Raw genomic sequence first — 27,585 nt, 5'->3', positions numbered from 1 at the left:
AGTTTCCCTAAGATAGGGAAACTTCTGAATATAGAGAAGGTCATATAGACATTAAGCTTTGCATAGTCCCAAGCAGTATGTCAGTGAATGACCATTTTGTTGGGAAAACTGTTCTTATTCTGCTTTGTGCTAGAGTGGGTTTGCTGTTTGTTTTGGTGGTTTTGATGTGCTTTGAACCATCTATGTCAAGCATCAGCAGGAATTCTCCTAAGTAATATAAAACTATGTAGCCATTACCACATATATCTCTGGTATATAAATTTACAGATTTTTTTTTAAAGCAGAATATTTCAAGATTATAAAAATAAATGATGAATTGCTTATTGTGATATAGCTGTGCAAAGTTTTCTGCTTTAAATGCAAACAGGTTGGAATTCATACTACTGTAACCATCGACTTCAAAAACATATGGGTATGTAGTTTGCAGAAGCAATTTCAAATGGTAATTGCACGTATTTCAGAGCAAGTGAGAAAAAAGCTTTCCTTTTAACTACGTGTGCTGCTCTAGGCCATTGTGCTGGTTTGGCTGGGGCAGAGGCAATTTCCTTCGTAGTAGCTACACTTTTTACTTATACCAATCCATAGACCCATGCTAACTACTATACCACGAAGAAAATTCACTTTATTCCAGATAAACCAGTACACTAATGCTCTGTAAGCTGTGGAGCAGGTAGCATATAGTGGAATGTGGATACCTATTAATGGCAGGACTTGCTTAAGCTTTCAGGTTTGCTGGGCATACTGCCTTTTCCTGTGAAAATAGATCCAGTTTAGATTAGTCTCCTGCAGATAACTGAATAACAATAGTGATCATTTGGAAGTTCTGTGAACATAAATAGATCAGCTTTATAATACACTTAGCACTCAGCAGTATATGTGCTGAATCAGGGATGTGCTGTTGGCAATAGGAAGCTGGGGCTTCCCCCATCCATGAAACAAAATCTGCCTCTTTTGCATGTGAATGACCATTAATATGCTAATATTTTAATATGCATATCTGTGGCAATAAATTTACCGTATAATATATATATTTTTGGTGCACACTTGGTGGTTCCTGTGGTTGATTCCTGTGTTTCACTTGGGAAAGTGAGATGCTAAGAGAAAGTTATTTGGCTCCAGTGTAATGTATGAAAATCTGCTTCTGGTCTGCTCCTTTCCCAGCACTTCTCATGTTTTTAGCTCTACCTTCTGGAAAATCATTCTAACAGAAGTGTGCTCTTGTTGGTCAGTGTCCTTCCCAGGACCCTGTGGGAAAACTACATCACCCTGTAAAGAGCCACAAAAGAAGGTCCTGTAAGAAGTTTTTTCTGCATGCCGAGAGGCGAGGACAGGCTATGAACTGATGATTGCACTGGCAAGTAGCAAGTGGTCTGTCAAATATGGCTGGAGGGCTCCCATACTGCTCACTTGACCTGTGCATAAGTGGTAAATCCTCTTACTGAGGCTGTAATGCATCTTGGGTTTGTGCAACTGTGCCTACTGCTGGTGTATGTGCTGGTGCTAAGGGTTTCCTGGCCAGAGTTATGATAACCTTGGGTAATGGCCCTTTGTTTTTCAGTTGTTTTGACAGCTGCTGCTTTTGATATGATGGATAACAGAAGGCTTCTTGCTTTTATGATGTTGCAGTGAACCACAGATGGTCAAAAAAAGGTCTGAATAATAATAATGTTTTCATATTTGACCTTCACTTATCCTCATCTCTACTACTGCAAGCTGCTTTTCAGGGATATTTTTGTTTCCATTTACAGCATCTGTGCTTTTCTCTTCACAGGTAATTTGATGTGTGCTGTCAACTCAAAGCTGGCATTTTGGTTTGCCTTACTACTGTCATTTCACATAAAGTATATGTTCTACAGAAATCCCATTTTATAAATTTGATTTCTGCTGTCCCCTTTCTGCAGACATTATGTTCCTTGAATGCTGCAAATAATTTGTAGGTCTTTAAATAACAATCAGCTGTATCAATGAGAAACTACAGTAGCTGCCAATGCATTCTTGGGTTTCTTCATGTACTCAGCGTGGCTGTAGGTGCTTTCTTCACTCAGTTGCAGATGCACAGCTTGTGCACAGCTCATAGGACTGATTTCTGATAAATTTGGGGTGTGAACACCTTCTCTGTAACTGTTGGATATTTCAGCCTCTGCAGTCTTCACATACTTATATTCAGGTAGTCTGAAGTGTCTACATTATCACTGCAAAATCCACAGGGCAAAATCTGAGAAGGAAGCAGAGCCTTGCAGAGGTTCACATTAGCTTCACAAGGATAAATGCAAGCACTAGGACCAAGACAATGAGCAGAAAGTTAAGTAGCAGGTTGAGACCTCTGTTGTTGGCAAGATCCATAATGTGCATCAGTCTGCCCTCTTGTGCCTGCAGCAGACTCTTAATTGTAGCTTAGGCTTGCTCCTTCAGTACTAAGCCATGTAGGTTCACATAAATTGCATTGTGTCCACAGCTCTTTCCCTGGTTTTTAGTTTCTGCCACTTAAGAAAAAAAGTATGCTGTAAAATAGCTTGTTGTTTGGTTTTTTTCTGGAAAAGTATTCTGGATGCTCCTACAAGCCTTTTTTCTCAAATACCTTAAAAATAAAATGAAATAAAATAAAGGTTATCGATAACTTTCATTCCAGTACTGAAGAAATTCTGAAAAACTAATAGTTGGAGGAAGGACTTCAATTTTCTTATACAGTTTGGCACTTCATTGACTTTATTAGTGTGTATGGTACTTCTCAGGCCCATTGAATTTTCAAAAGAATGAATGTTCTCAAGACTTGGTCTCTTGCAGCAACAGACTGTTGAAAATTTACTTCTAAAATACCTCTATGGTTGAAACACCCCTCTGCCCCCAGCTTTCTTATCTGAGCAAAATGTCTGTCTGTTAATAGAAGCATTTCCTACCCTTCTAGGGTTTGGCATCATGCACTGCAGTCGTGTTTAGCTGGCAATGTGCTTTGTAAGGTCCACTGCAGTCTTGCAAATGCTTTACCAAGAATCTGGATTGAGCTGGCAGAGGATGTGTCCTTAGTGCTTTTAATAGCACATATGCAATTACTTATTTTAAGATAGCATTAATAACTTAATAATTGGGGTTTATTTATATAAATATATATACATAAGTGAAAGGAACATATAAACCCACTCAACCCCAGTACTGTCAACAGTTGCCAAAACTTGCTTTTAATAATCAGCTACATTTTTAGGGAAGATCACAAGAGGGCAGTGTTTTATAGTTTTACATTTTATACAAAGGTGTAACTTCTGGCATAATTTTGCCTTAAAAAAAAGCTCATAAAGAAATCAGTTAGAATTACTACAGTAAATATAGGGCCTGTATTAATTAATTTAAATTATCAGGGTTCTTATTGAGGGTAGCATCAGTTTTTAGAAGAATCCTTATAAATATGTTCTGGGTTTTGGTTTGTTTTTTTCTTCTTTTTTCCCCCACTTTTAATCACGGAGGTCAAAGCTAAAAGGATTACATTTGTTGTTAAATAAGACATCTCTGGATCTTGCAGGATTTCACCAAAAAAATTTCCAATTGTATTCTCCTAGGCACTGTTCATTAATAGCCATACAAATACAGATATCTGGTCTGTAATCAATAGTGTATTTATATGCTTCCAAATATAAATGGGAACGAACACTCTCTAAATGAATGTGTTCTATTACTCTGCCCTAATTTTGGCAGAGAGAATATAGTTAAAGTATGCTTCAGCATACATTAAAAAATGTGTGCATTTTTTATGATTATTGTTCTGTGTGTCTCCCAGAATGGATAAGGTTGGAGGGGTTTTCCATCTTCCTTCTCAAGCAGGGTCATCCTAGAGCACATGGCACAGGATTGCCTCCAGTTGGTGTCTGAACATCTCCCATGAGGGAGACTCCACAGCCTCTCTGGGCAACCTGTTCCAGTGCACAGTCACCTGCACAGTAAAGAAGTTCTTCCTCACATCCACATGGGACTTCCTGTGCATCAGTTTCTGCCCATTGCCTCTTGTCCTGTTGCTTGGCACCACCCAGCAGAGCCTGGCTCCATCCTCTTGGCACCACTTTCAGACAGACATTGATAAGGTCCCCTTTTTCAGTCACTTCTTCTGGAGGCTGAGCAGGCCCAGCTCCCTCAGACTTTCCTCTTAACAGAAGTACACCAGTGCCTTAATGATCTTTGTCATCCTCTGCTGTACCTGCTACAGGAGCTCCGTGTCTCCCTTGTACTGAGGAGCCCAGAACTGGACACAGGACTCCAGCCTCACTAGGGTGGAGTAGAGGGGCAGCATCATCTCCCTTGACCTGCTGGGAATGCTCTTCCTGAGGCATCCCAGGATACCACTGGCCTAGTTACAGCATTGGCCATTGGTGTAGTTGTAGCAAAACTTACGTAAAAATTTTTTTGTGGGGGGGGGGGGGGGGGGGGGTGGCAAACATTTTGTGCATGTCTTGTGAATAATTTTGTTTAAGGCTGTTTTACTCTTGTCTGTCCAATGAGTGGTTCAGGCCTGTCAGGAAGGGAAGTTGTTGCTAAATTGATGTAGAACAGTTATTAAAGAAATGCAAGTATCTGCTGCATTCTAAAACACCTTCTGACTAGTCTTGGTCAGAGCAAAGTTTCAGTTTTTAAATGGGTCATGTTTTCACATAGAGAATAATATCAGTTATTCAATTATTAAATCAACTGTTATGTCATTGTTTTGCTGAGGAGCTGGCTGAGAAAACACCTCTTTAAAACCAGCATATTATAGTTCCTCAGCTCCTTCCCAGTATAAAGTTGTCATGGAAATTGGTAATTTTTTTTTTTGGAGGAAGAGTAATACCAGATTGTTGCCTGTTTATCTGTCTTTATTCACTACTAGTGTATAAAATGACCTTAGGAAAAAGATTTAGGCTTGGGTGGAGTGGAGCAGAGAAGTAAAACCTTAATCCAAGCTATGTGCTGTATGTGTTTGCAATTTTTATTATGACTCATAGAAGTGGTAAACTTTTTGATTACATTTCCAGAAAATTAATTAGGAATAGTTACAAGCATTAGCTACTGAGTGGGAATCAGGTATATGTGAGTGACCTGGACATTGCAAAATAGTCAAGATTACTCTTGAAAACCAAAACAGAATAAGTAGAGATTTAGAGAATTAGAAAGCTGTGTGATGACTAGCTTCTTTTCACATAACTTTAATAAGTAATAGAATGAATGCTTCTTTCTAAACAATTGGATATATTTTATGCATTAATATTTTTCAAGCAGTCCTTTTATTAAATAAAAATACTGTAGATATTATTTTTAAAGCTTGTATAAGTCTACAAAGAAGATTGTATTATGTACAAAAGGGTTTTTTTTAAATTTCTGGGTTCAGTTGACAGTGATATAGAGGATAGTAACAGATTTTTTGATCAACAGAAGCCTAAGACACAAATGAACCATACAGTATATGCAATATTTCTGCATTGCTGTAAAATAGCAGTAAAGCTTTCAGTTTATTGATAACTTGGTTTTGTTCCTGTTTGGTTATTGTTTTAAAATAAGTTATGGGTTTTCAGGTACATAAGAGGAAGCTGGAGGGTTTGTTTTTATTGGGCTACATTTTTTAGCAATGCCTTACTCTGACTTCTTTATATTATTGGCTTGTGAAATCTGTAACCTAAACAGGTCCTCAGAATGTAGTGCTGATGCTTTACTCTTAACACTTCTTTCTTCAGCAAGTTTTCAGTGCTGTAAAACTGTGGTCTATTCCCAGTTGAAGTCTCTTGAAACACATCCAAAGCAAACTAAAGCTAGAAACTCTATCCATCACAAAAATACAGATTTGAAAGGAGAAGAAAAGTAAAGAAGGATTGAAAGGAAAAATAGGCTTGCTGAAATCTCATGTGTTTGTGAGAGAGGTCAGAATGCATGAAATGGAAATTGAGATTTACACTGACAGTTCAAATCAGTAATGCTCATATACTGTCTTGCAAGTGTGGGGGTGTGTTGCCAGTCTCACCAGTGCTTGCCCTAATCCTCATACAAGTAGCTATCTTAATTTCCTCTAGTGGGTAACCTTAATTCAGAGTCTGGTTTCAGCGTACCTAGTCACCAGATAGGAAATTCACCACTGGATTTGCTTGCATTCCATTGAATACAGAGTTTTTTCAAAGATTTCTTCCCTTCCTGCTCAGCTGTTCATTGTCAGCTTCTACTCATGAAATATTAAGTCTTAAAGGCAGAATACAAGATAAACTTGTTTTGGTTTTCTGTATTCATCAGTAAGAATATTTACATAGAATGGAATATAAGAATATCTCTTTAAAAAATGGATGTCTGTTTGACTTCTGTCTATTGATTCTTGAGCTATCTTTAAATTTGAAAAGTGTATCAAATTTCTAGGAATTTTGCTTAATATCAACAACATGTAATAGGGTTAGTAGGGTTGGAAGTCCTCTTGTTACTTACGATTTCTGGAGCAGAAGTGTTACATTTTAAGTCTATTATAGCCTGTGGTTTACATGTTGAAAAGATATTTCTGCAGTGCTTTCCCGTCCTGTGCATAATTGTTTACAATGAACTTTTTTATCTGTCATTTATTTTAGGAAAGTACTTGCATGTTCTCTAACAGGAATTGCAACTGAAGATAGGGATGTTACTTATATATGTATGGTGCACTTCAGTCACAACAGTAATGGTGATCAAGACTTTTCTCTTTGCCACATCAGGTGTAAGCCACCTCATGTGACATTGACAAGTTCGAAGTTTTTTGTAGTTTTAAACGAAGGAAATTATAACATAAATTAGAGCAGGCCTTAATTAAGTTGTCTAAAGGCAAACATTAAGAACTCTGAGAATTTGAGTTGTGCTAGTTGTCGTGTCAGTCAAATGACTATGGAAAACAAAATTTTGTTATTTCAGTTATGGTAGTGGCAGTCTTTTTCTGCAAAACATAATGAAAAATCTTTCCAGATGTGATGTGTATAAGATCCCTTAAATAGGGAGAAAAACATATGAACTAGTTTTTCCTTTTTGAGTTAGAAGAGATTTTTGGTTCATTCTCATTCCTTTGAAAAACACTAAAGCGATTTGAATGCTTTGAATTGATAATTCACAGAATTCACAGAGGTGCAGCCCTTGAACTAAGATGCAGCACCTTCAACTAAGCAGAGCTTAGTTGAATTTTTTTCCCAGGATGTGTTGAGGGCTGTGTACCTGTAAGCTGTTCTTTGGGTGGACATGGTCCAAATTTGGAACCATTCCAAGGGCTTGAAGATTTTCAGAGAAACCTAAAAACACTTAGGCCCCCAGAAAGTGATGGTGGTGTTTATACGACTAAAACTTTGAATTTACCAGCTGCTGGCAGTTACTGATCAGAGCAGATAATCTGATTTACTGATACTTTACTCCACGTAGTAAAGACGTATCTTGATTCAGACGGACAAATTGAGTCATGCACGACTTGGTAACTACAGGCTCTAAACACTGTTCTGCACAGAAAATGTGTTTTTAATACATGTAGTGGGCAGTAAGATAACAGAGCGCTGGTTGGCACACTCTCTAGTCCAAGTGCTAGCCCCTGTCACATGAGGATCCTTGCACTGGGAGCTGCATGTGTAGGTCTCTCTTCCCCCTGGAGTGACTTTCCTAGAGAACAGGGCAGAGGAGTGCTGGAACTTCAGAGAAGCATCACAATGATACAGATCAGCAAGAGGCAAATTAGAATCAGGCAGAAATTCACAAAGAGCTCTTGGAGCCTTTGGCGTGCTTGTGGGTTGACCTCAATAGTTGAGGCTCTCCTCAGAGCGGAGCGGGTCATGTGTTGGACCTTCTCCATGGCAACAAGAAAGCAGAGGGCACAAATCAGAGGTTTTAGGAGTGCAGGAAAGAAGAGCAGTGGTCAGGAACAGTGCAAAGTGCCCAATATCTTCTCTTTGTTTTAGACAGCCTTTGTGGAGCTGGAAAGCAGGAAAGCAGAGAATTAGAAGTGCAGAAGTGTTTTTGAGTGTAAATAGAGATTGTAAAAGCAATCTGTTTGTTTCAGACTTTTTAGAGCTTTAAAACAGTGTTTTTTAGGTTAAAACAGGATTTAAAATTTTTGGAGTTTAATTAAGTTTAGATTTGTGCTTTATTATGCTTCCCCTCCTGGAGTCTACTGAGCACCTGCTTCTTAGCAGTGTTGAGTAAGTGTACTATGGAACTTGTGGATATCTGGGTTTTGCCCAGATTATTGCTTTAGATCCTAAGCTCTCTATCTCACATAGTCTCTGAAAAGGCTGTGGCTGATTGCCTTTCCACACACACCTCTCTGCTTTATTTGTTCAAGCACTTGTGAAGGCTTGATGATAAGAGTAGGGTCACAGACCTTTCAGCCAGGAGATCTGGATAGTCCTGCTGGCTGGTACTGACAGGGCAGATAATCTGATTTACCAGTACCTTTTGCTGGAAGAGAGGAAAAAAATTCTTGTTGAATTATTTCCATTCCAAGAAAAAGTTCTTTATGGTGAGCAATTAAAACCTAATGCATCACTGCTGTAGGGAATTTTAGTAGCATAGTTCCCAACAGACAAGACAGAGTAAGGACTAAACCTTTTTTTATGCATGTAGGACAGACAGTGTGTTACAGACGTGGGTGCAAAGGCAGAGGACTGCTGTGAGGAACTTTGTCTTTTGAGTGTTACATTTAAAGTGTATTTTTCCTCCCATTTAGTGGCAGATGGAAGGAGAGGGTATCAGTTGTTTTAAACCTCCAAATAAGTAGTTGTAATGTAAAACCGTCCTGTACAAACCTTCCATGGCAAGAAGCTGGCTTTGGTATATGCTTGTTTAGCTCATGGTGAGTTGGATTCTGAATGTAGGTGCTGTCACAATGTGAAAACTTGGTTTTTAAAATAATGATGATAATGATGATCTGTTAAACTTTGTTCCTAAAGCTGCACTTAGCCCTAAACATTTTAATGAATTTATATTGTGTTCATATATTTCACAAAAGGCCTCTCCTCGTCACCACTTCATTTTTTTTTTGTCCTGGAAATAAGTGAAATTATATATGCCACATGGAGGAAAACAATTGCTTAGATGTCTGCTGCCCAAATTACATCTGATCCTGACTGAATCAGAGCTATTTGCCCATGAATTTGTCTTTATATGTGGCTAAAATGGAAAAACCTTAAAAGGAAACGAAAGGTCTTTCAGACTCTTTTTTTAATCCCTCCATGTTGGGCTGTAGAGTCAAATGTTACTGTCTGAACAGAATGCATGTGTTTTCAGTTGGTGTTTGAGAGACTTTCAAAAGCAATCAGATTGCACATGGTTATTTTAATACCCTTACATATCCTTAGAGGATTCCATGTGATGACATCTTCTTCTCAAACTGAACTTCAGATTTTGTTACGATTTTTTGAGCTTTAGTTGATCTTAACTTTATTGCGAAAAAAACATACACCAGAACATACTCTTGTAGTGACTACAATTTTTCATCTTTGTTTGAATTTTGCTGTACCTGTTTTCATCTCTTTAAGCAGTTAAAATGCTTGCCAAGTGTATTCTACCTAGCTCTTTGCTAGTCACGGTCTGTCTCAAGTGCAGAAAAAGCAAGACATGTACAGGAATTCTAAAGTCTGTTAGCTGAATGTACATTCATTCTCCCAGCCCAGTACAGGCTGGAGTGCATTAGATTGTTTATCTTCTTGCAGACAAGTCCCAGCAGATGAACCACAAATGGATTTACATGGATAGAGAGGAGTTTGTGTCACCAGCTTCTGTGACAGACACTGCCCAGAGAACAGCATTTCCTGTGGATGACTTCATAATGGCATTTTGTCATTTTTTCAGTGTCAGATGTGTGCAATTCTTGGTCTTTGTGCTGTGTGTGACTTGCTGCAGCAACATTTATCTTCATTTATCTTTTCTAATTGTGGTTTTTCTTTTCTTTGGGGCTCACAAAACATCCTCAATGTGTACCTGTGTACATGCAGAATAAATGTACATTCTGTTTCATTAGGAACTAATACAACCCTACTGCATTAGCTGTAACTGCACTCATGCTGGCACCTGCACTGCAGTATTGCTGCATATGTTTCACTTGCATGACTCAAGGGGCAAGGCCCTGAGGCTCTGAAGTGCTTCCATAAAAAGCAGTATTATCTGGTTGGGCATCACAGATGCAAGGCCAAAATAGATATTTGGACATACATAACCAGAAGAGGATACAAAAGGATCTTTAGAAGTGGAAGGTAGCTTATGTTAAAATCTCTATACATCATACAACTAGAAGACATTGTAGAGAAGGGATGAGGAGAGGACAAAATAGATTGAGTTTCCTGATTTAATAGTTGATGTGGTTTTGGAAGCTTTTGAAACATCTATGTGTTGTTTAACCTCCTGCTCCTGTCTGTGGGGTAAATTTTCTTGTAAGCAAAGGAAGCCAATTCTGTGTTTGTATTTCAATGAGTTTGTCTTTACAAGTGTTAGAGTTCAACTAATAAACACATACCTTGCTTGTTAATCCTCCATGGTGCTGTCACCTACCTAAAGTGTGCAGAAAGAGAAACAGATTCAGTAACACAGCTGCATACGGGCTATCAAGGTCAAAATGGACAACTTGGAAAATAATTACACAGAAACAAACATTGGTCATTGTCACAAATAGTAGGTGCTCTCTGCTGTTCAGTCCGTGTTTTAGGCCAATATAAAGAAGAATTGTGCATGCACACACCACTTCTTGAACAAAAGTGCAGCAAAAGAACAAATTATATTAGATATTTTTTAGAAGTCACAAAGTGTGACTCGTGTGACAAGACTGAGCATCACACAAGAGGAGCAGTTGGCTGCATTGCTGTGCAGCTTTGTTTTATTGGTGCTGTTAATGGATGTGCAAGACTTGTCTTAGGCACAGAGTGAATCTGCAGGAAGACATCTGGTGGCTGACCTTGTATGTTACTATGTAGGGAATCCCCTATACCCCATACTTCAGAATGAGTCACTGATCACAATTATTGCTTCCCACTTCACTGACATGTGACTGTTACCCTGATTTGTATTAGGTTATTTTTATCTTTGTTCCTGGGTGCCCTTCACAATGAGAGGGGGTATGTGACCAAAATGAAAACTGTGGGCCGTGCTCATTCCTGGTACAACTGCATTGACACCTTTGAAGTCACACGGGATAAATTTGGCTCCCTTGGAAATGCCACAGCCTGTTTCCTGTCATATGTTCACTAAATGCAGCAGTGATATCAGTGGAATAGAAAAAGTTTGACTTACTTGAATTCTTGCAGATCCACATGACCAAGTGAAGCCCTAAGGGGCTGTTAAGGTTATGTTGCATAAGTCTATTGCATAGATTTTTACAATGAGATGTCCCAAAACCCTAGTAATTCACTTCTGTCCATTAAAAAAAAAGTCTTACTAACAATGAACATTGTGATAGAAAAAGTACTATAAAGTTCTGTTGATTGGAGATTTAGGCACTGACTTGTGGCATATAATATCATTTTTCAGTCATAGGGAGACAACATTTCCTTGGAATGAGGGAAAGAAGCAACAATTCAGCTTGTAGTTTGAGAAGTGCTGGTAATAGGAAAAACAAACTCATCTTTCTCTTTACCTTTTGTTTGTTTTGTACTGATGTGTCATGTGTTTTTCAGAGAGCATAGGGGAAGACTCAAACTTCAGATTATATTTTTCCCTCCCTTACAAATTCATTGTTTCTACAATCTTCCTTCTGAGTAACTTTGATGTTTTTGGTGTTCTAAGACACAAGACCAAGATTAAGAGCCTCTAATTGTATTTCAAGTCCATGAGAATGTGAACGGTGTAAGTGACAAGAAATTACACTGATGAATAGATGAACATGCCAGTCATTTTGGGTTTTAAACTTTATCTTCATATCTTGTGGATAACGGGGACTTGTATGTGTGATGGTCCATTAGAGCAGCCTGTGAGCCAGTGCTTTGGGCTAGCTTTTAAGTTGGTTAAATTCCCTGCAGCTGCTGCAGGACCATGCAGTGGGATCTTGGGCAGATTCTTCAGTTTCCGTACGCATGGGTTCCCCTCATCAAAATAAGACATAAAATGACTGTATACCAGTTCCAGTCTGTTGATGTGATCTGCCTTTTACATAGTAAATTTCTTTTAGAAAATGAACTCCATCCTCTGCTGCGTTCAGTGATTACCTAACAAGTTTTTTCATGTTGAGTTTTAGCTGTGGTGGTCCATAAAGTCCTTTTAATAGGAAATAGTCTAAATGCAATTTGAATTAAATAAAAAAAAATTACATGTGTCTAGCATGTATAAAAGGTAGTAGTGGACAGGGGTGTTCCAAGTTTTGTTTTTAACCTTCTAACATGGCAGGAAACAATGTTATGGCATTGATTGAGAAGGATATAATAGATAAATTCAACTTGTGAGAAGTTACTCGCTACCAGGAAGGTCCTGTTTAGCCTTTTTTCAATGTCCAGAAAGCAAAAGCAATCTTCAGTTTTAAAGTGTCTTGTAGTTTTAGGGAACAGAGCTTTACTTCCCTGTGGGATTTTTTTTATTTCTCTAGCTGGGGTACTTTTCTATTCCTATATCAAATTATTCTTAAAGCAAACAAAAAGTTGCTGTTGTAGTTCTGTACATGTATCCTATACATTTTTGTTCGCTGATGGTCTGAAAAAGCAGTGAAAATCACCCTTATACCACCAGTTACAAACTGATGATTTTAGTGAGTTTCCTGTTATATGGAGGAACTAATTTACTCAGAGGATGAGAAATAAATGCAGCTTTTAAAAATAAATATGTGGTAATACATGAATATGAATCTCTATTAAATAACAATTACATTGTTGTCTTGACAAATGAGTAGCAAAAACAAAAGGCAGAAAATTGCCTGCTGTAAATTAAATGCCTAATTTCACATTGATTTGTAACACTTATCACCTGTCCTGTAGCACATGCCTCTGTCATGACTGTAGGTTGTTTCTCAGGGTTTGGATGTCTGTGACATGGGATGTTACAAGTGTGAAATTTTTAAATTTAATTTAACAGCTGAGCCACTCTCTCATCTACATTAAATTGCTGAACTCTAACTGGATAAAATTGAGATGATGGGGCAGCTAAACCCTGCTGTAGCTGTGGGATGCATTCCAGCTTCCAGTGGAGAGCTGCCTACAGCATTTAAGTGTCTGTGTATGTTCAGTCTATACCTGTGTTTTTAAAGGTCTGCATATGCAATATTTGTGGTAGAAGAGAAAGATTCTCTGGGTGCTAGAATAAACTTTTAACTCCTCTCTTCACTTGAAAATACATTTTATGTATATTTTGAGCCTTGAAAAAAATCTGTCTCGGAATCTTCTTGCTCTTTGTAGGCACTGGGCGGTCTGAAGTGCTGCTTCTGCCTACTGAAAACAGCTTCTAGAGAACTCTGTACCAGATTGTTTGCCTTAGAAGTAGCAGCATGTCCAGATATTTCTCTCACTTGAATATTCAAAACTGGCACAAGGCTGCCAAGCACAAAACCAAACACCTGGATGTATCTTTGCCTGATGCCTGCCAGCCACTAATAGGAAAAGGAATTAGGTGTATCGGTTCACTAACAGGGAAAACACACCTCACAAAATTACAAGTCTATATTAGGTTTGTCTCTTCTATAACCATATGTAGACATAAGTAGTAAGGTGTCAGTTGATGAAAGGGGGGAACAAGATTGTAAGGAGCATAAGTACGTTAGAGACATCCATATTCAAGAATTGTATTTATTTTTAAAATATTTGTATATGTAAATATTGAATGTTCTCTATGTGGCATGTTTCTCTGAGATGCATGTTATTTCAGTGACTTTAAAGCTGGGATTGTATTTCATTGTACAACATGTCTGTACTTCCCTTAGAAATGAATGGGTTCTTTTCTGCATTTGAAATTCAGTTCATGTTACAAATCCTAACTGAATTATTTCTCAGTTATTAGAAGCAATCTAGGACAAATGTGTTAGTTACAATGAACAACAGGAGAAAATAACATTTTAATGGATGTCAAAGCAAAAACACTACATGGATTCTGTAGCTTGAACTGCACTTAGAGTAACATGGTATAATTTCAGTTCTAGGAGTGCTATAAATCACTTAAATTTTTAAATTAAGGGTAATTTTTCATCATACAGCAAAAAGAGATTTGCTCTCTCAATGTGTTAGATCAGAAAAATGTTTTACAGAGTTAATGGTGAAAGAGTTCTTTACCCTTGCTGGTCTTTGAATAGGCAGCTTTAGGAAAAAGAATGTCTCTACAAAACATTAAGAGAATTATTCTCTTTGTAGATTTTGCATTAAAAACCAAGACCAACAGACAAAAGAAAAGAAAAAATACAAGCAAAAGGTATTAAATTTAAAAGGAAAGACAAAGGTGTGAGAAACATGATGAAACCTTCTCACCTTCTTGTGCAATACCACCTGTATAAATCATCTACCCAAGGACAGCTGGTGTCCTCTGAACATATATGAAATTATGTTGCCTTTACTGTTGCTGAAAGGCTCCCCGCGCAGCAGTATATCTTTGACTCAAAGCTATAATGCCTGTATTGCCATAGTTTTGATAAATAGTTAAAACCAGCTGCTAATTTGAGTAGAGAAGTTTTTTTATAGAAAAGTACAGCTACAGTGTGCCTTCCTGCAAGATTTAAAAGATTACACAGAAGAGAGGTTCCTTACCCCTGGTGTGACTTAGTGAAGCACAGAGGAGCTTGCTCCGGGCTGTGGGACGTGCCTGTAGATCTCCAGCAACTTTTCTGAGTCTGTGACCAAGTTGTGGAAACAACTGAAGTAGGCTGAGGGGAAAAAATAACAAAAGTTTCAGAGGCAGGACTCACAGTGTCACTCAGCAGCTCACAAGTTGATTGGTCCCATTTGCTTTCTGACACAGGCAGTGGCTCCTCTAAACTTGTTCCCAGCAGTAATGTATTAAACATGGGCAGCACCTTTCCTTTTGTGAAAGGAACTGTGTGCCAGGGAGACCACCTGCTCAATCACAGGATGAGGGAATCTGCTTCAGTGGGGTAGCAAAGGGAGATGCTCCCTGACATCCTGCCTTTTTTTAAACGGGAACTTAAATGGGAACTTACTCAGGGAGCTGCTTTGGATGTGTTAGTTTTGCTACAGCAATGTTTCTTCTTTATAGAAAAACCTAAATAGTGAGGGCTGGCACATTTCTTGTGGGAGCTTGACTTGGAACGCTTTTATTCTGTCCAAGGTATTTTTTAAACTACACTTTCAGTATATATGGTTTTGATAATTCTGTTGCATACCTGGTATTCAGTTTATAGTGTATGATGAATGATTCCCAAGATAATCTTTCTTCTCACAGTGCTTAAACTGAAATAACTTTTCTGTATTTAAAGTCTCTTCCAAACACTAATGGGTGGGTTAGAGGATTTTTTTTTCTAAATTTGACATATGTAAGTTCATCTCTGAAATTTATCATTACCATATATTTTGAAGTATTTATATTTCCTTTAAAACACACTTCCACATTTTTTCCCTTCCATTTTCTGTGGCTAGAAACTTTTTAAGTGAATTTTTTGAGAACCCTTTCTCTTGTTTGGATAGGAGTAGCAGCTTGATTCTACTTACAGGTTATCTTACATATACTTTCCTGTGTTGAGAAGTGACAACATAGTGCATACACAGAGCAGTTTTTGTGCATTGGGGAAGTGAAGGATTTACTGGATGCAAAAGGATTAAGCTGTCAAGTGAGAGCATCTAGCATCAGGCTTTCTGTGTGGATACCACTGACAGCATCTGCCTTTTCCTGATTTGGAAATTGCAGGCAAAAATACAGAAGCTCAGCCAAACTCTGAACACTTACAGATTCAGTTTTGACAATAATTGTTTAGCATAGATGAGTGCTTGGGTTTAAGCAGGAGCCCAGACAGGATGGATTTTTTGGTTTAGTTTGAGTTTTTTGTTCCCTGGAAGCCCTGCTGTGGTACATCGTTCAAACCAGAGACAGAAGGGCTTTCGGGATGATGTACAACCCTGTCTCAAATTGAGCCCTGTTTTTATTTTTGTAAATATGGTTTAACTCTTCTGCAAATTGGTTATATCACAGTTGAAGTTAACAACTTGGTTTTAGTATCATAAATCTGCCTGCTTTCAGTTGTCCTTTAGTATCAAACCCAGGAAGTCTGGGGTCACATATTTCAGTTGAAAGTTAATTGAATATCTTCACAGTGAGGAGTGATGATTCTTTACTGGTGCAAAGTGTGTCATAATTTACTTATAATGGCATTATTCATGTTATAAATCTCTCACAGTCAAGCAAACTGTATTTGGCTTTTTTTATGAGGGAAGTTTCATGTTTTTATTGTATGCTGTCATCCAAGAAAAGTGGATTGTCATTGTCATCCAAGAAAAGCATTGGATCATTTGCTTTTTTTATGAAACTTGTACTATTGAAATTCACCCTCTATATTTTGTTATGAAGTCCAATCCCAGCACTGCAACAGCTGCAGTACCATTTTTTTTAGCAAATCGATGAAAAGTTGTCATGTTATTTAGTTACACTACCCCAAATTCTTGACTCTTTTTGTTAATGAATTGGAGCTTTTTAGAAATGAGATGTCTTAAGAGAATTTGGTTTTGTTTGTGAGCTGCTGACACAGTCATAGCTTGGTCTCTATTTTAAAGAGTGATACTCAAATGTACAAATTAAGGCACTGAAAAAATGCTAGGATTTCATAAGAAATATAATGCACATCTTCTCTAAATGTCAACTCTGATAAGAATCTTAAGATGGAAAAGGTATTTGCTAAATAACAATAACATGTACAAGTTCAGACCACATGAGTGTTGTAGATCTTGTATTAATGTTGTGTCTTTAAAAACAAGCTTGTTTAGGAACATTCTCTTGAGAACATTCTTCTAGTTCAGGTTAGTTATATTCCCTCATGTAACTCATGGAGATTTTGGTAGGGTTCTGAGGCAGATGCCAAAGTACTGCCTTTGGAACACGTCAAGTCTGACAAGTACAGACACGATGTATGAGCACATCATTGTACTGTTTTCATTCAGTCCCGGGTGAGCAGGTCCAGACACCCGTGGATGTGAGAAAGGAAAAGCTTTAAAAAAGCTGTGTTGAAGGTTTTGGTCTGCTGCATTTTGTTCTGAGGAACAAAAATGTGCAGCTGTTGCCTGCTTGACCTTAAATGGAGATGATCTGGGCTTTCTCCAGGGGGATTAGGAATCTACCACTAGAACATGTTTCTTCTCAGAAGTTATTTAGAGATATGCTTGATGTTTGGGATCATGTCTAAAAAGAGACGTCTTGTACTTCAGCATACGAGCTCCTTTATTGAAATAATAATTGTAGGACTTCTATTCACATTGGTAATAATTTCCTGGATTATTTTAGCCTTTCTTGTGCTAGTTTTCAAAATTCCAGCTGTAGACACTGGCTACCTGTATAATCTGTAAAGAGTATGAGGTGTCACTGTCTGGCCCGCTGATAATCATGACTCTGTATAGAAATGGACTACGACCCAAGTCCAATTATTTATAATATACAGATAAGGAAATTCAGCAGCACGTCTGAATACTCCAGTTAGTGAGTTTTTTCATGCTGTTGCTGCAGTTTTCTCTCACACTGCAAAAGTGCCTCTGTGATCTCACATGGCAGAAGGTCTTGTGTTGGCACATTTGGTTTAACAGAAACAAAAAATACACAGAATGGAGAAGTGAATGCTCCCACAAATGTGCTTTAATTTGTGTGTATGTGGGACAGAGTAGCAGAGTTTGGTATTGAAGCTGAACTCTAAAATGAGATCTTTCCTTTTTGTAACCAGTAGTTTTCTGGCCTGATTCTGTGATGGATAATTGCTTGTAGCCATCCAGGTATTAGCAGATGTGGCTTACATGACCCTTCTTACCGTTCTCTAAAGAGAAAGGAGCCAGCTAATGTATCCTTCCGTTACATTTGTGCCACGAGCCTAATACACCCTAAAGCGAAACATGAGTTTCTCCCTCCTTCAAAAGTACAGAAAAATCAGTATTTTCTGTGCTGATGTGAATAGCATTCCGGAATCACACCAGATAGGGTGACAGCCTAATCAATTTTAAATGCATTTAAGGTTTTTTACTTCAGTTTGATAGACTTACGACCCATTTATTTGCTTATATGTTTTACCTGATGCCTCCTTTAATGACTATCTGACTTCAGTGAATCTCACTCACATCTGTAGTCTCAATATCTATCTTCTGGATTTATATGGAGGAAGTTGCCTTTCTAAGGCTGCAGATGTTCCTGCTTTTGTGTAGCGAGACTTACGGTCTTTGTTAGTGTTATAGGAAACAGCTCTGCTGAGAAATCTAGGCTTTGCAGCATGTTACTTTCCTCTGGGACAAGACGTATTTACTTTTCCTAACCATTGGACCGACATTAAATTAGTTTGAGCTTCACATTTTTTTATTCTTTACAGACAAGATGAAATTACTTTTTGAGGCAACAGCTTGTAAAGCATACTACTGCAAAGTGATTTTAAAAAAAGTACAAAATAAATTAATAGAAAATTTGGTCGAAAATACTTCTCTTTTTGGGAATGGTGAATGCTCTGGTAGTACTAGTCATCTGATTTGTTACTGACCAAAGACATCTTTTTAAGGTCATCTTGAATGTTTTCGTTTCAACTGCTGTTACTGGCACAAACCTTAAACTACTAAAGTAGATCGCAGAAGTGTGTCCCGCCTGTTTATTGTCTTTGGTGCTTTGACCCAGTGTTAGAAGAGAAGGGAAACAAGAAGTTTTGCCTGGCTCTTGCTCTGAAAATTGGCTGTGTCCTACCTCTTCCCAAAACCTATTAGGGGGAAGCACTTATTTCATGTGGAACAATACAATTAGCATAGACTTGACCTGTGTAGGTGGTTTATTTTGCAACAAAATATTGGCAGCACAAAAAGCTGTGTTCTTGTAAATACTTGGTGGCTTTCACAGCAATGAAGTTTACCTTTTTACCAGGTTAATGAAGGTCAAATGATTTACCTTAGCAATTATCTTCAGTGATGCCAAGTGTCTTTAAAATAGCAACATGAGATAGGATAGGAAATTCAATGGTCTTCATTACAGGGAAGGTTCTTTATTTCTATGGAATGCCTGGGAAAGCTGTATTTTAGTGCTTACTGGTGTCCTCAATTGATTAAGCTGAACAATGTGCTTTAGGTGGTGTGCCGAGATCCTTATACCTAAGAAACTGTGTTGAGTGTCTTTCAGATAAACTGTTCTGGGAAGCACAGAGATTAGTTGTGTTATTTGACATGTTGTGAGTGATAGATGAACAGCGGGACAAAGGCACATGAAGGAGAGATAAAGTTGGAAGACCACGTTTCAGTTGCCAAGTGGTGGTGCTGGATTATCTCCACTTGAAAGTGTAACTGCAGAATTGAGGAGAAATGATCAGGCTTTAGCTTTTGCTGCTACCTATCTTCAGCTGAACATTGTCCTTACAGAAATGCATAAAAATTGCCCAAATGATGAATGTTTTGGCATCATTTAGAAGTTGAAAGATCCTCTTGTGCAGATTATTGTAGTGATCACCCTTAGGTAGTGTGGAGGGGTAGCAGATAGACCTGTGGCCTCAATGAGGATCTCCCGTTACCATATCCATGGCAGGGATGGCATAAATCAGGCTTTTAAAGAGTTTTCAGGCTAATTTTCACGTGGCCCTGCTTTGAGAAGTGGGAGCCAGCAACACATTTCTTTCTCTTGCTTGGTGTTACAGAATCGTGTGTCTTTTCTTCACTTCTTCTGTCCATTGCTCTGAAGTTTGAGGCTTTTCTTCCCCTTCCCTCTATTGAGTGACTGTAAATAAGACTAATTCCTATGATGAGTGTCAGCTATCTATTGCTTTGTACCTTTGTTTCATGCAATTCATAGCTAAAATATGGGGAAAAGCATTCTGCAAAAAAACACCCCAAAAAAATAGGATCTTGAATTTCATTACCTGAGAATTTGAGGTACAAAACTTTATATTTTTCTTTATTCTGTTGCAGAATGTGCCAGATAAAAACATGACTCTACTCCTTGGTTCAGACCAGCTCTGAGTAGCAAGAAGAGATTTCCTGGTCTTGACAATATTTTCTGATTATATATTCTGTTTCAGGCAGCTGCTTGCTCATGGAAGTTCTGTTTTCAGTCACTGGAGCATGGAAGCTTTGTCAAGTGTAGTGTCACAGATTGTTTTGTCTGTAGCTTCCTTACCACTGAGGTGATGTGGAGAGCTTTTTTTCCTGCTTTTATGACTCCATTCTTATAGAAGAAACTATTTGCTTTTTTGTGGCCTTTATTGAAAATTAATTGGTTCTATGGTTTTGAAATACAGTCCTCTGTATCATTTATGTGAGTACTTAATGTAGCATTATTATTGCCATCTCTGTCAATTAGAAAATGAAAAAAAAGGTAGTTTGTTCTGAAATATGAATTTTCCCACCTTCTAAATGAGCCTCCTTCAATCAACACATATTTATTTTTCTTTAGGAAGAGATAGTCTCATTTGTGTCTGTTAAAACCAGTATTTTGCTTACAAAATGGTTTCCACATTAGAGAATCTGCTATGTTTTGGTGCTCTTTGAAGAGACCAATTGTCTTTGTTCTTGTTTTAGTTTCCTCTCTGTAGAATGAGAATAAGTCTAGTTTCTTTTTAAGAAACTTGGAGACCTACAAGTGACAAGTACTAATTGCTGATGGTGAAAGTGGTATTTATTTTTTAGTGTGAACTTCTACCTTTTCTGCCTATATAAAGAAGGTGCTAGGGCTCCCCTGAGTTTATCTTGTAAGGAAGGAAAACACCTTCACACACTGACACGGATGTTTGGATGCACCCTTACATCATACTGCTGCTTTTGCTAGAGACAAGTGTGTTTCAAGTACCCCTCATAAGCTCAAGTGGAAAAGGTTCAATCTGGATTGAAGCCAAACAGTTCAAATATCCGTCACTTACTCCACACACAAATTATGTGACTACCTTCCATGGTTGTGTGGTTGCTGCTTTCACACACAGTCCAGTATTAAATTAACAACATTTCTTCTGTTTATCAGTGATGCAGAAGCTTCAGGCTTGGATTTTCAAATGTCTGACTTCTGAGATTCCAGGATCTGATGTGCCAGAGGTGCAGAGCATCTGTAAATGCATCTAAAATTCAGAGAGTCATGCAAGTACATGATGTCTCCTTGTGAGTTAAAAATCATACATAGAAAATTCCCTTTTTTTTATTTTTCAAAATTCTGGGGCAAGTGACTGAAATGTCTACGTGATGATATATCGTATATGTGATGCTGTACAGGGATGGTGATAGAATCCCTACTTGAAGCAATTTAATCTTCACAGTAGGTCCATGTGCTGTTCTGCAGTTTGCTGGCTGAAACAGCTAGTTGTGTTTGGGAAGAATTCCTGGAGTTGAGACAAGAAAACATGAGTATGCCTCTAATTTTCCCATCCATGGAAGTTCTTCAAAGTAGTCACCAATAAATGTAAATGAATACTGTACTCACATTGTGTAGCGCTCTGGCCACAGATCTTATTAACTCTGCATGAGACTGTTTTAGTAAAGCACTCGGTTTGGTCTTCCAATCTCCACTAAAGCGGCTTTACTACATCCCCCACTTGCCACTGTTTATAGAGTATCCTTGTCTTTTTTTCCTTGTTTTTTAAATGTATATTTGTGGTAATAAGAGTTGGAGAAAGATGATGGTGTGGGTGAGGGGATGTCTTTGTTATTGCTAACAATTTTGGTTTATCAGCCTAAAGGGAAGTGGAAAAGAGTGTATTATCTAATTATTCCTTCCCCACCAGCTATAACGTGCAGAGGCTGCATGTGCAAAACTTGAAGTGCACGGGTTCCAGTAGTTTTACTCCATTCTTTCTGCAAGTGCTCATAGAGATCAGTTCTGGATTATTGTTTTTAAATAAAATGTACTTTCTTGAGTTTGTGGGAATACTTGGATTTGTTCTAATATAAATATTCTGAATGTTTCTGCTTTATTTTTGTGGAATTTTTTTTTGTTTATTTTAAACTTCAGTTAATTGTGCTAAGTATTACACATATGGCTCATGTTTCTTGTAAAGTCCTGAAAAGCTAAAACAAATGGAATGCAGGAAAGGAGAGGCTCAGTTTTCTGGTTTAGGGGCCAACACCCTTCACAGAATCTCTACAACTTCCATTTGAAAAATCAAGACCCTTGATAAAGAAATTGCAGAGCATCACTTTTCCCCAAATGTATGCTGAGACTTCACATTAAATTCACAGTGGCTTCCTTCTCTTTCACTATGTTTGCATGTTTCATTAATAGAATTTGGTGCTCTGTGCTTATAAGGTTTTTCTAAGTTTTCTTCTCCAATTACTGTGTAAGTATGGGTTGTTGGTTTTTCCTCTAATATTCACACAAGTTGCTCTCTCTTTTTGTTACCTTCTTGTTATGGGAAGACTCGTCTTAGTTTCTGTGCAAGATTGATGGCCAGCTGTGCTCATCCTTGCAAAGTTTGTGCAGGCTGGCAAGAAATAGATGCTTTTTTGATTGCTTTCTAGGTCACTTTTTACATCCACTTTAGCCATGAGCAGGCATAGTAAGTAATCAATGAGCAATTAAGACTGGCATTCAGTGAACTGGTATTTGTAGGTATTAGCAGTGTACATTTAACTTAAAGGTTATTATAAACAATCAGAACTTGGTTGAGGATGTCTATTTTACATGTCCTTCATGATTGATTTTTGCCAACTATTCCTTTTTTCTAAGCTTCTTCTGTCTTACTTGTACAGTTCATAAGTTTTTGTAGTGAATAACATGTGCTGTATTTATTGAGCACATAAAACAATGGTCTTTTTAAATACCTATGGTCACTATGCTTTCCAGGACAGAATAAGAAACAAAAAGAAATAATGAATTTAACAGTGAAACTTCAACTAAAAGTTAGAAAGAAAAAAAGAAAGAAAAAAAAAGTTGTTCTTGTAGAAGCTCCCTTTCATCTCCAGATGTTTTGATTTTTTTTTTTTTTTTGTAGTAAAGAACATTTGAATTTCAAATGAATTTCAAAGTGGGAAGATAAAATGAACGCTTAATAAAACAAGTGCTTCTATACTTAGGAAAGACTCCGTTGTTATCAGTGGAAAATTCCAGGCACTGTTGCTTTTAACGTCATATTAAGTGGCACCTAGAAGTGTTCTGTGTTCATAACATTTGCCAGAATATAAATGGAAAGGATTTATGACAAAAATAATATTGGTGTTGCATGGGGTATGAAGGAATGTTATAGCAACACATAAAAGCAAGCGAAGTGTGGTTGTTCAGGGGAAGATAAGCGGAGGAGGGTGCATCATTCCCGTGTGCAGCTCTGGGAGTGCCAGTTTCACCCTTCAGGAACGTAATAGCTTAGGGGACAGAGATGAGGAGTCAGGAAAGTCAGGGAGGAGTGTTGAGTGGCTGCAGCCTCTTCTAGGAGACTGCCCTTGTCTCTGCCCTAACAACGTGCATCCCTAGGGATCGTGCAAACTCTTTTCAGAGTTAATCTATTGACTTCTTTGTCATTGGAGGCTTTTGCACAGTACCATCAGGGATGCTAGAAGGAACCAAAACCTTGCAGAATTCCAGTTCCCTTCCCTTGCAAATCCCTTGCTATATTTCTCCTTTATTCAGGATCCCCTGCTGAATGCAGATTCTGAGCACATAAGGATCTTACACATACAGTCTCTGACTGTAGGCTAGGACTGTGCTGCTGGTCCTGTGTGTGCTGTCATAATTCATAGACCCAACACAGGGAGGATTATTTTGAAAATAAAGTGCAGGAGTCTTTTGGTTTTATTCCATTATGCCATCTTCATGTACAAGTTCCTTTTCTTGAACTGATTGCTTATCTAAACACCAGGTCTTGGCCAGTAACTTAACAATGTCAGAAGCTTAGAAAATACTCAGTCTATACACTGATACTTTGGAAGGGTTTGGCAGTGCCTGTAGTTGAGATAATTCAGCTTGTGGTCATGTTCATACTAATCCAGCACAAAGCTGTGCCACTGCAAAATGTGTTGTCTTGTACACTGCTTTCCCACTTAAGAGAGTGTGTGCCAGTGCTAGATTTCACATGGCCTTCAGTGCAATGAATCTGATAAGAGTCTGACCGAGATGCAAATAACCTTCATGTGTGTGGGATGGAGGGAAGAGTGTAGGACTGGGGCTGTTAGGAGGGAGCTGAAAGGTATGAATGTTTGAAGTGGTGAGAAGAGGCAGGAGAACAGGCCTCCTCCCTTTGATAGCAGTGTACATTTATGCCACATTTAAGTGACCACGCGGTTGCTATCAAAACCCTGTAACTATGCCATCAGTAAAACATCTCTGCTTGTTTTTTATTTATTTAAGATTTTTTTCCTCCATGGTGAATAGATACCTGACCTTAGCTCTTGTTTTCTCCCATCTCTTGTCATATCCTAGCAACCGTGTACTTGCAATGCTTTGCTCTTAATTAATTTGTAAGCTGTTGTGCGAAGGGATCTTGTCTTCCTCCCTTGTTGTGATTATCAGACCTGACCTTGATGAAGTTCAGAAGCCTCAGCTGCAGTATAAACAATGTTGGGGAAGAAGTAAATATTCGAATAACAGTAAATTGCAGGATCGTCAGATTCCTCCCAGGCTTATGAGAGTAAAATCTGTGAGGTCTGAATTAAGTGTGTTGCCCTGTGTGCAATGGGGATTTCATTTTTAAAGGAAGTTTGAACAAGTGTGTTAGTAAAAGTGTAATGACTAGAGGAAGTGCTGTCTTTAGGAGGCATGTGAATGCTATTGCTGTTTATTCTTCTCTATTTTGAAAGCTTTCCACTTTCTCAAAGTTTATGATGATAGTGGTGGTGTCTGTAAATAGCGTCAGCCTTTTTATTTTTTATTGGAAAAGCTTTAAAAAGTCATACAACAGTTATACACCACTTCATCCATGCAGTTCAGCTCTGGCTATATATCTTTGAGGTGATGCCTTTTAAAATGAATTTAGATACTTGAATTCTTGTTGTTGAGATTGGTGCCTAACTGTGATTATTCTGCTCATGGCATAGTGTAGTCAGTATGTCAGTGTGTAGTCAGTCACATGAATGCATTATTTAATCCTAACTCAAAGGAAGTCCTGATATGTCATCAAGTAATGACTGGCTTGCCCTTTAATTCCTAAACTTCATCCAGTGCAGATTCTAACATCTTAAAATTTGGATATTTTCTCAGTTGTTTGTGATATGCTTATGCTACTTTTCTCCATCTCATTAGTTGGTTTGATGGATTTTTTTGTTGTTGTTTGCTGGTTTTTGTTTGTTTGTTTTCTCCTGATACTCTTATCCCAGATTGCCATATCTCAATTTTCATTCCATCAACCTTAGTTTACATGGACTCTCAACCTAAGAAACAAGGTTTTTGCTGTCTGATTTAATGTCTCTTCAGCCTTTGTGATATTTAGCTCTTTATCATAAATCATTCTAAGCTTTTTAGCCATGAAAGTTTCTCTTCTTTGGACATGTTTGACTGTTCCAGTGACTTTCTGGTTCCTCGCATTGTAGTACCAGACATACTCTTGCAACTGGGTTTTGCCAGAGCTGTTTAAAGTCACTGCTTTATCCTTTCCCTTCACCCCTTTTTTCTGTAACCTGATGTCCCCATATACAGGCAATCCTGACTTGCATTAAGCTGATTTTCAGGCAGGTTAAATTGTCAACTCCTGTCAAGTGTATTTTCCCTGCTAGTTGTGGTGTCTCTTATATTAACTACTTTGCAGGCTGCATGTCTGTATAAAGTATGTGTTTGGGATTTTTTTCCGAACCTTATTGATTTTTATTTTGCTGTTGGCAGTGCTAACCTCTGTACAATACACCTGTATTTTTGAGTCCCTCACCATTTGATGGTGTTTCAGTGTTGATTTTAAAGATGTTTTCCACATTAAAGAAATTCCCCAAAGAACACCATATACCATGGCTGGAATAAAAGTGCAAGGGCATGATTAGATGTTCTTTCCCCCGTGACTGCTGGAAATTTGTGAAAGCATAGGCAAAATGTGATACAGCCTAGGTGTTGCTGCCAAGAATTGTAGTGATTATATCCTGCTGAGCAGAAACACTATCTTCCCTAAAAGGCAAAGATGGAGCAGAGTAGAGCAGTAGGTGGTGAGATACAGATAGCACAAATAATGAATTCTTGTCTGTAGTCTTTTTTTTTACCCAGCTCAGAATCTGTTACAGTGTGGAGGATTCAGCTTTGTAGCTGTATTTATAGTGCATTTCTGAAAGGGACAGAGTTTCTGTGCAAATCATTCCTTAAAATTAGGGGCTTATTCTATGGTTGCAGCCATCTGTAGCTTTTCCTGTGTGACAGCCACCATCCCTGTCATATTTCACCTGCAAAAGGATGAATTTCAGATTGTCTAAATTATGGGAGCTGTTCTGACCTGAAACTGATGTTAGGAAAAAATCTGCGTGGGGAGGAAGGAATGGGTGAATTGTTTTTCCTTACCCAGGGTGGGGAGCAGTTACAGAGCTCCTCAGTGACTGCTGCCCTGCCTGTGCAGATTTAAAGCTTTTCCCATCACAGGTGACCCATAGGCTGGAGGCATGTCCGTGACAAGAGTGCATTTGGGCTTGCTGCTGCCATATCTACCTCTTCTTTCTCCCACATTATCCATCCAGTGATGTCCCTGAGGCACAGCCTGAGTGGTCACCCATATTTGTTTCCTCAACTGTCAGTCAAAAAAGGAATCCTTAGCTCCTGCTAACATTGCTTGTGTTGATTCTTTACCTTGGATTAGCTGTGGATGCAAGGAATTCTCCTTCTGTTGAGTAAAGCCTGTTAAATGCAGCAAGAGAAGAATGATCCCTATGGACAGGAGTTTATGACAGTGTAGGGCAGTGTAAGCAGTTGTCCAGAAGGACTCACTCACCAAGCATAGTACTTGGTGCTCTGCTAGTTGTTAGTAATGGACTGTGAAAATTTGCAGTTGTAGTATGGACAGCACTAAATTATTTAAGCTGCAGCCTTAGTGAAAAAAGAACCCTTTTAAATTGATTGGGTTTTTGGTGGGGGTTGTTTGGTTTTTGGGGTTGTTTTTGAGATTAAGTATTATATTGACATTTTCATACTTCACCTTTACTTTGTAATGTAGTAAATGACATCATTTGACATGATACAGCATGTTACACATGGAATGCAGGGCTACTCTGTGTGCTGAGACCCTGATCTGCTTCAGGCAGAAACTATGGGCATGTTCGAGAAGATAATTTTAATTAGCACAATTAAAAACCCAGCCATATTTGACCTAAGTTGTCTAAATGTTGTTACACTCTGTCCGCAGAAAAATTGTTTTACCACTGACAAAAAGCTTGAAACTATCAGTCAGCAATGTCTGTTCCAGCAGTAAGTATCTAGGTTAGTACAGCAAAGATTTCTTACTTTATTTTTTTCCCCAGCAGCTGACTTTGCCTCAACAGTGACTTGAAGGTTTGCCAAGCCTCTGTCACAAAACAAGCTAGTGAGGACCTTTGGATGTCACTGTACAAAGGATACTGTTCTAACTGAACACATGTTCTCAGGACAAGGCTGATACTCTCAGAAGAGGTGCCAGGTGACAAAAATAGTTTTATTTTGTAGGACAGA

The 27,585-nt window shown here is 38.2% G+C and overlaps 2 protein-coding genes across 6 annotated transcripts in view; one reads left to right on the top strand and one right to left on the bottom strand.

Moving 5' to 3' along the window:
• The window catches only part of CEP85L (centrosomal protein 85 like), a 133,426-nt gene that overhangs the window by 76,483 nt on the left and 29,358 nt on the right, over nt 1–27,585 (top strand). The gene's annotated exons all lie outside the window — the stretch shown is intronic.
• PLN (phospholamban) lies at nt 7,444–10,580 on the bottom strand. The gene is made up of 2 exons (XM_068184330.1): nt 10,451–10,580; nt 7,444–7,913 (listed from the first exon to the last, which is right to left on the bottom strand). Exon 2 carries the CDS (start codon nt 7,790–7,792, stop codon nt 7,634–7,636), a length of 159 nt encoding a protein of 52 aa, XP_068040431.1. The 5' UTR covers nt 7,793–7,913; nt 10,451–10,580; the 3' UTR covers nt 7,444–7,633.

The sequence above is a fragment of the Anomalospiza imberbis genome, chromosome 3 (genome assembly GCF_031753505.1).
Source record: "Anomalospiza imberbis isolate Cuckoo-Finch-1a 21T00152 chromosome 3, ASM3175350v1, whole genome shotgun sequence".
NCBI classification, from domain to species: domain Eukaryota; kingdom Metazoa; phylum Chordata; class Aves; order Passeriformes; family Viduidae; genus Anomalospiza; species Anomalospiza imberbis.
Note: the sequence above shows the minus strand (reverse complement) of the source record. Positions and strands in the feature narration are given on the sequence as shown.

What these genes read in the sequence shown, in the direction of transcription:
- PLN (XM_068184330.1), bottom strand. Translation starts at nt 7,792, where the DNA reads ATGGAGAAGGTCCAACACATGACCCGCTCCGCTCTGAGGAGAGCCTCA.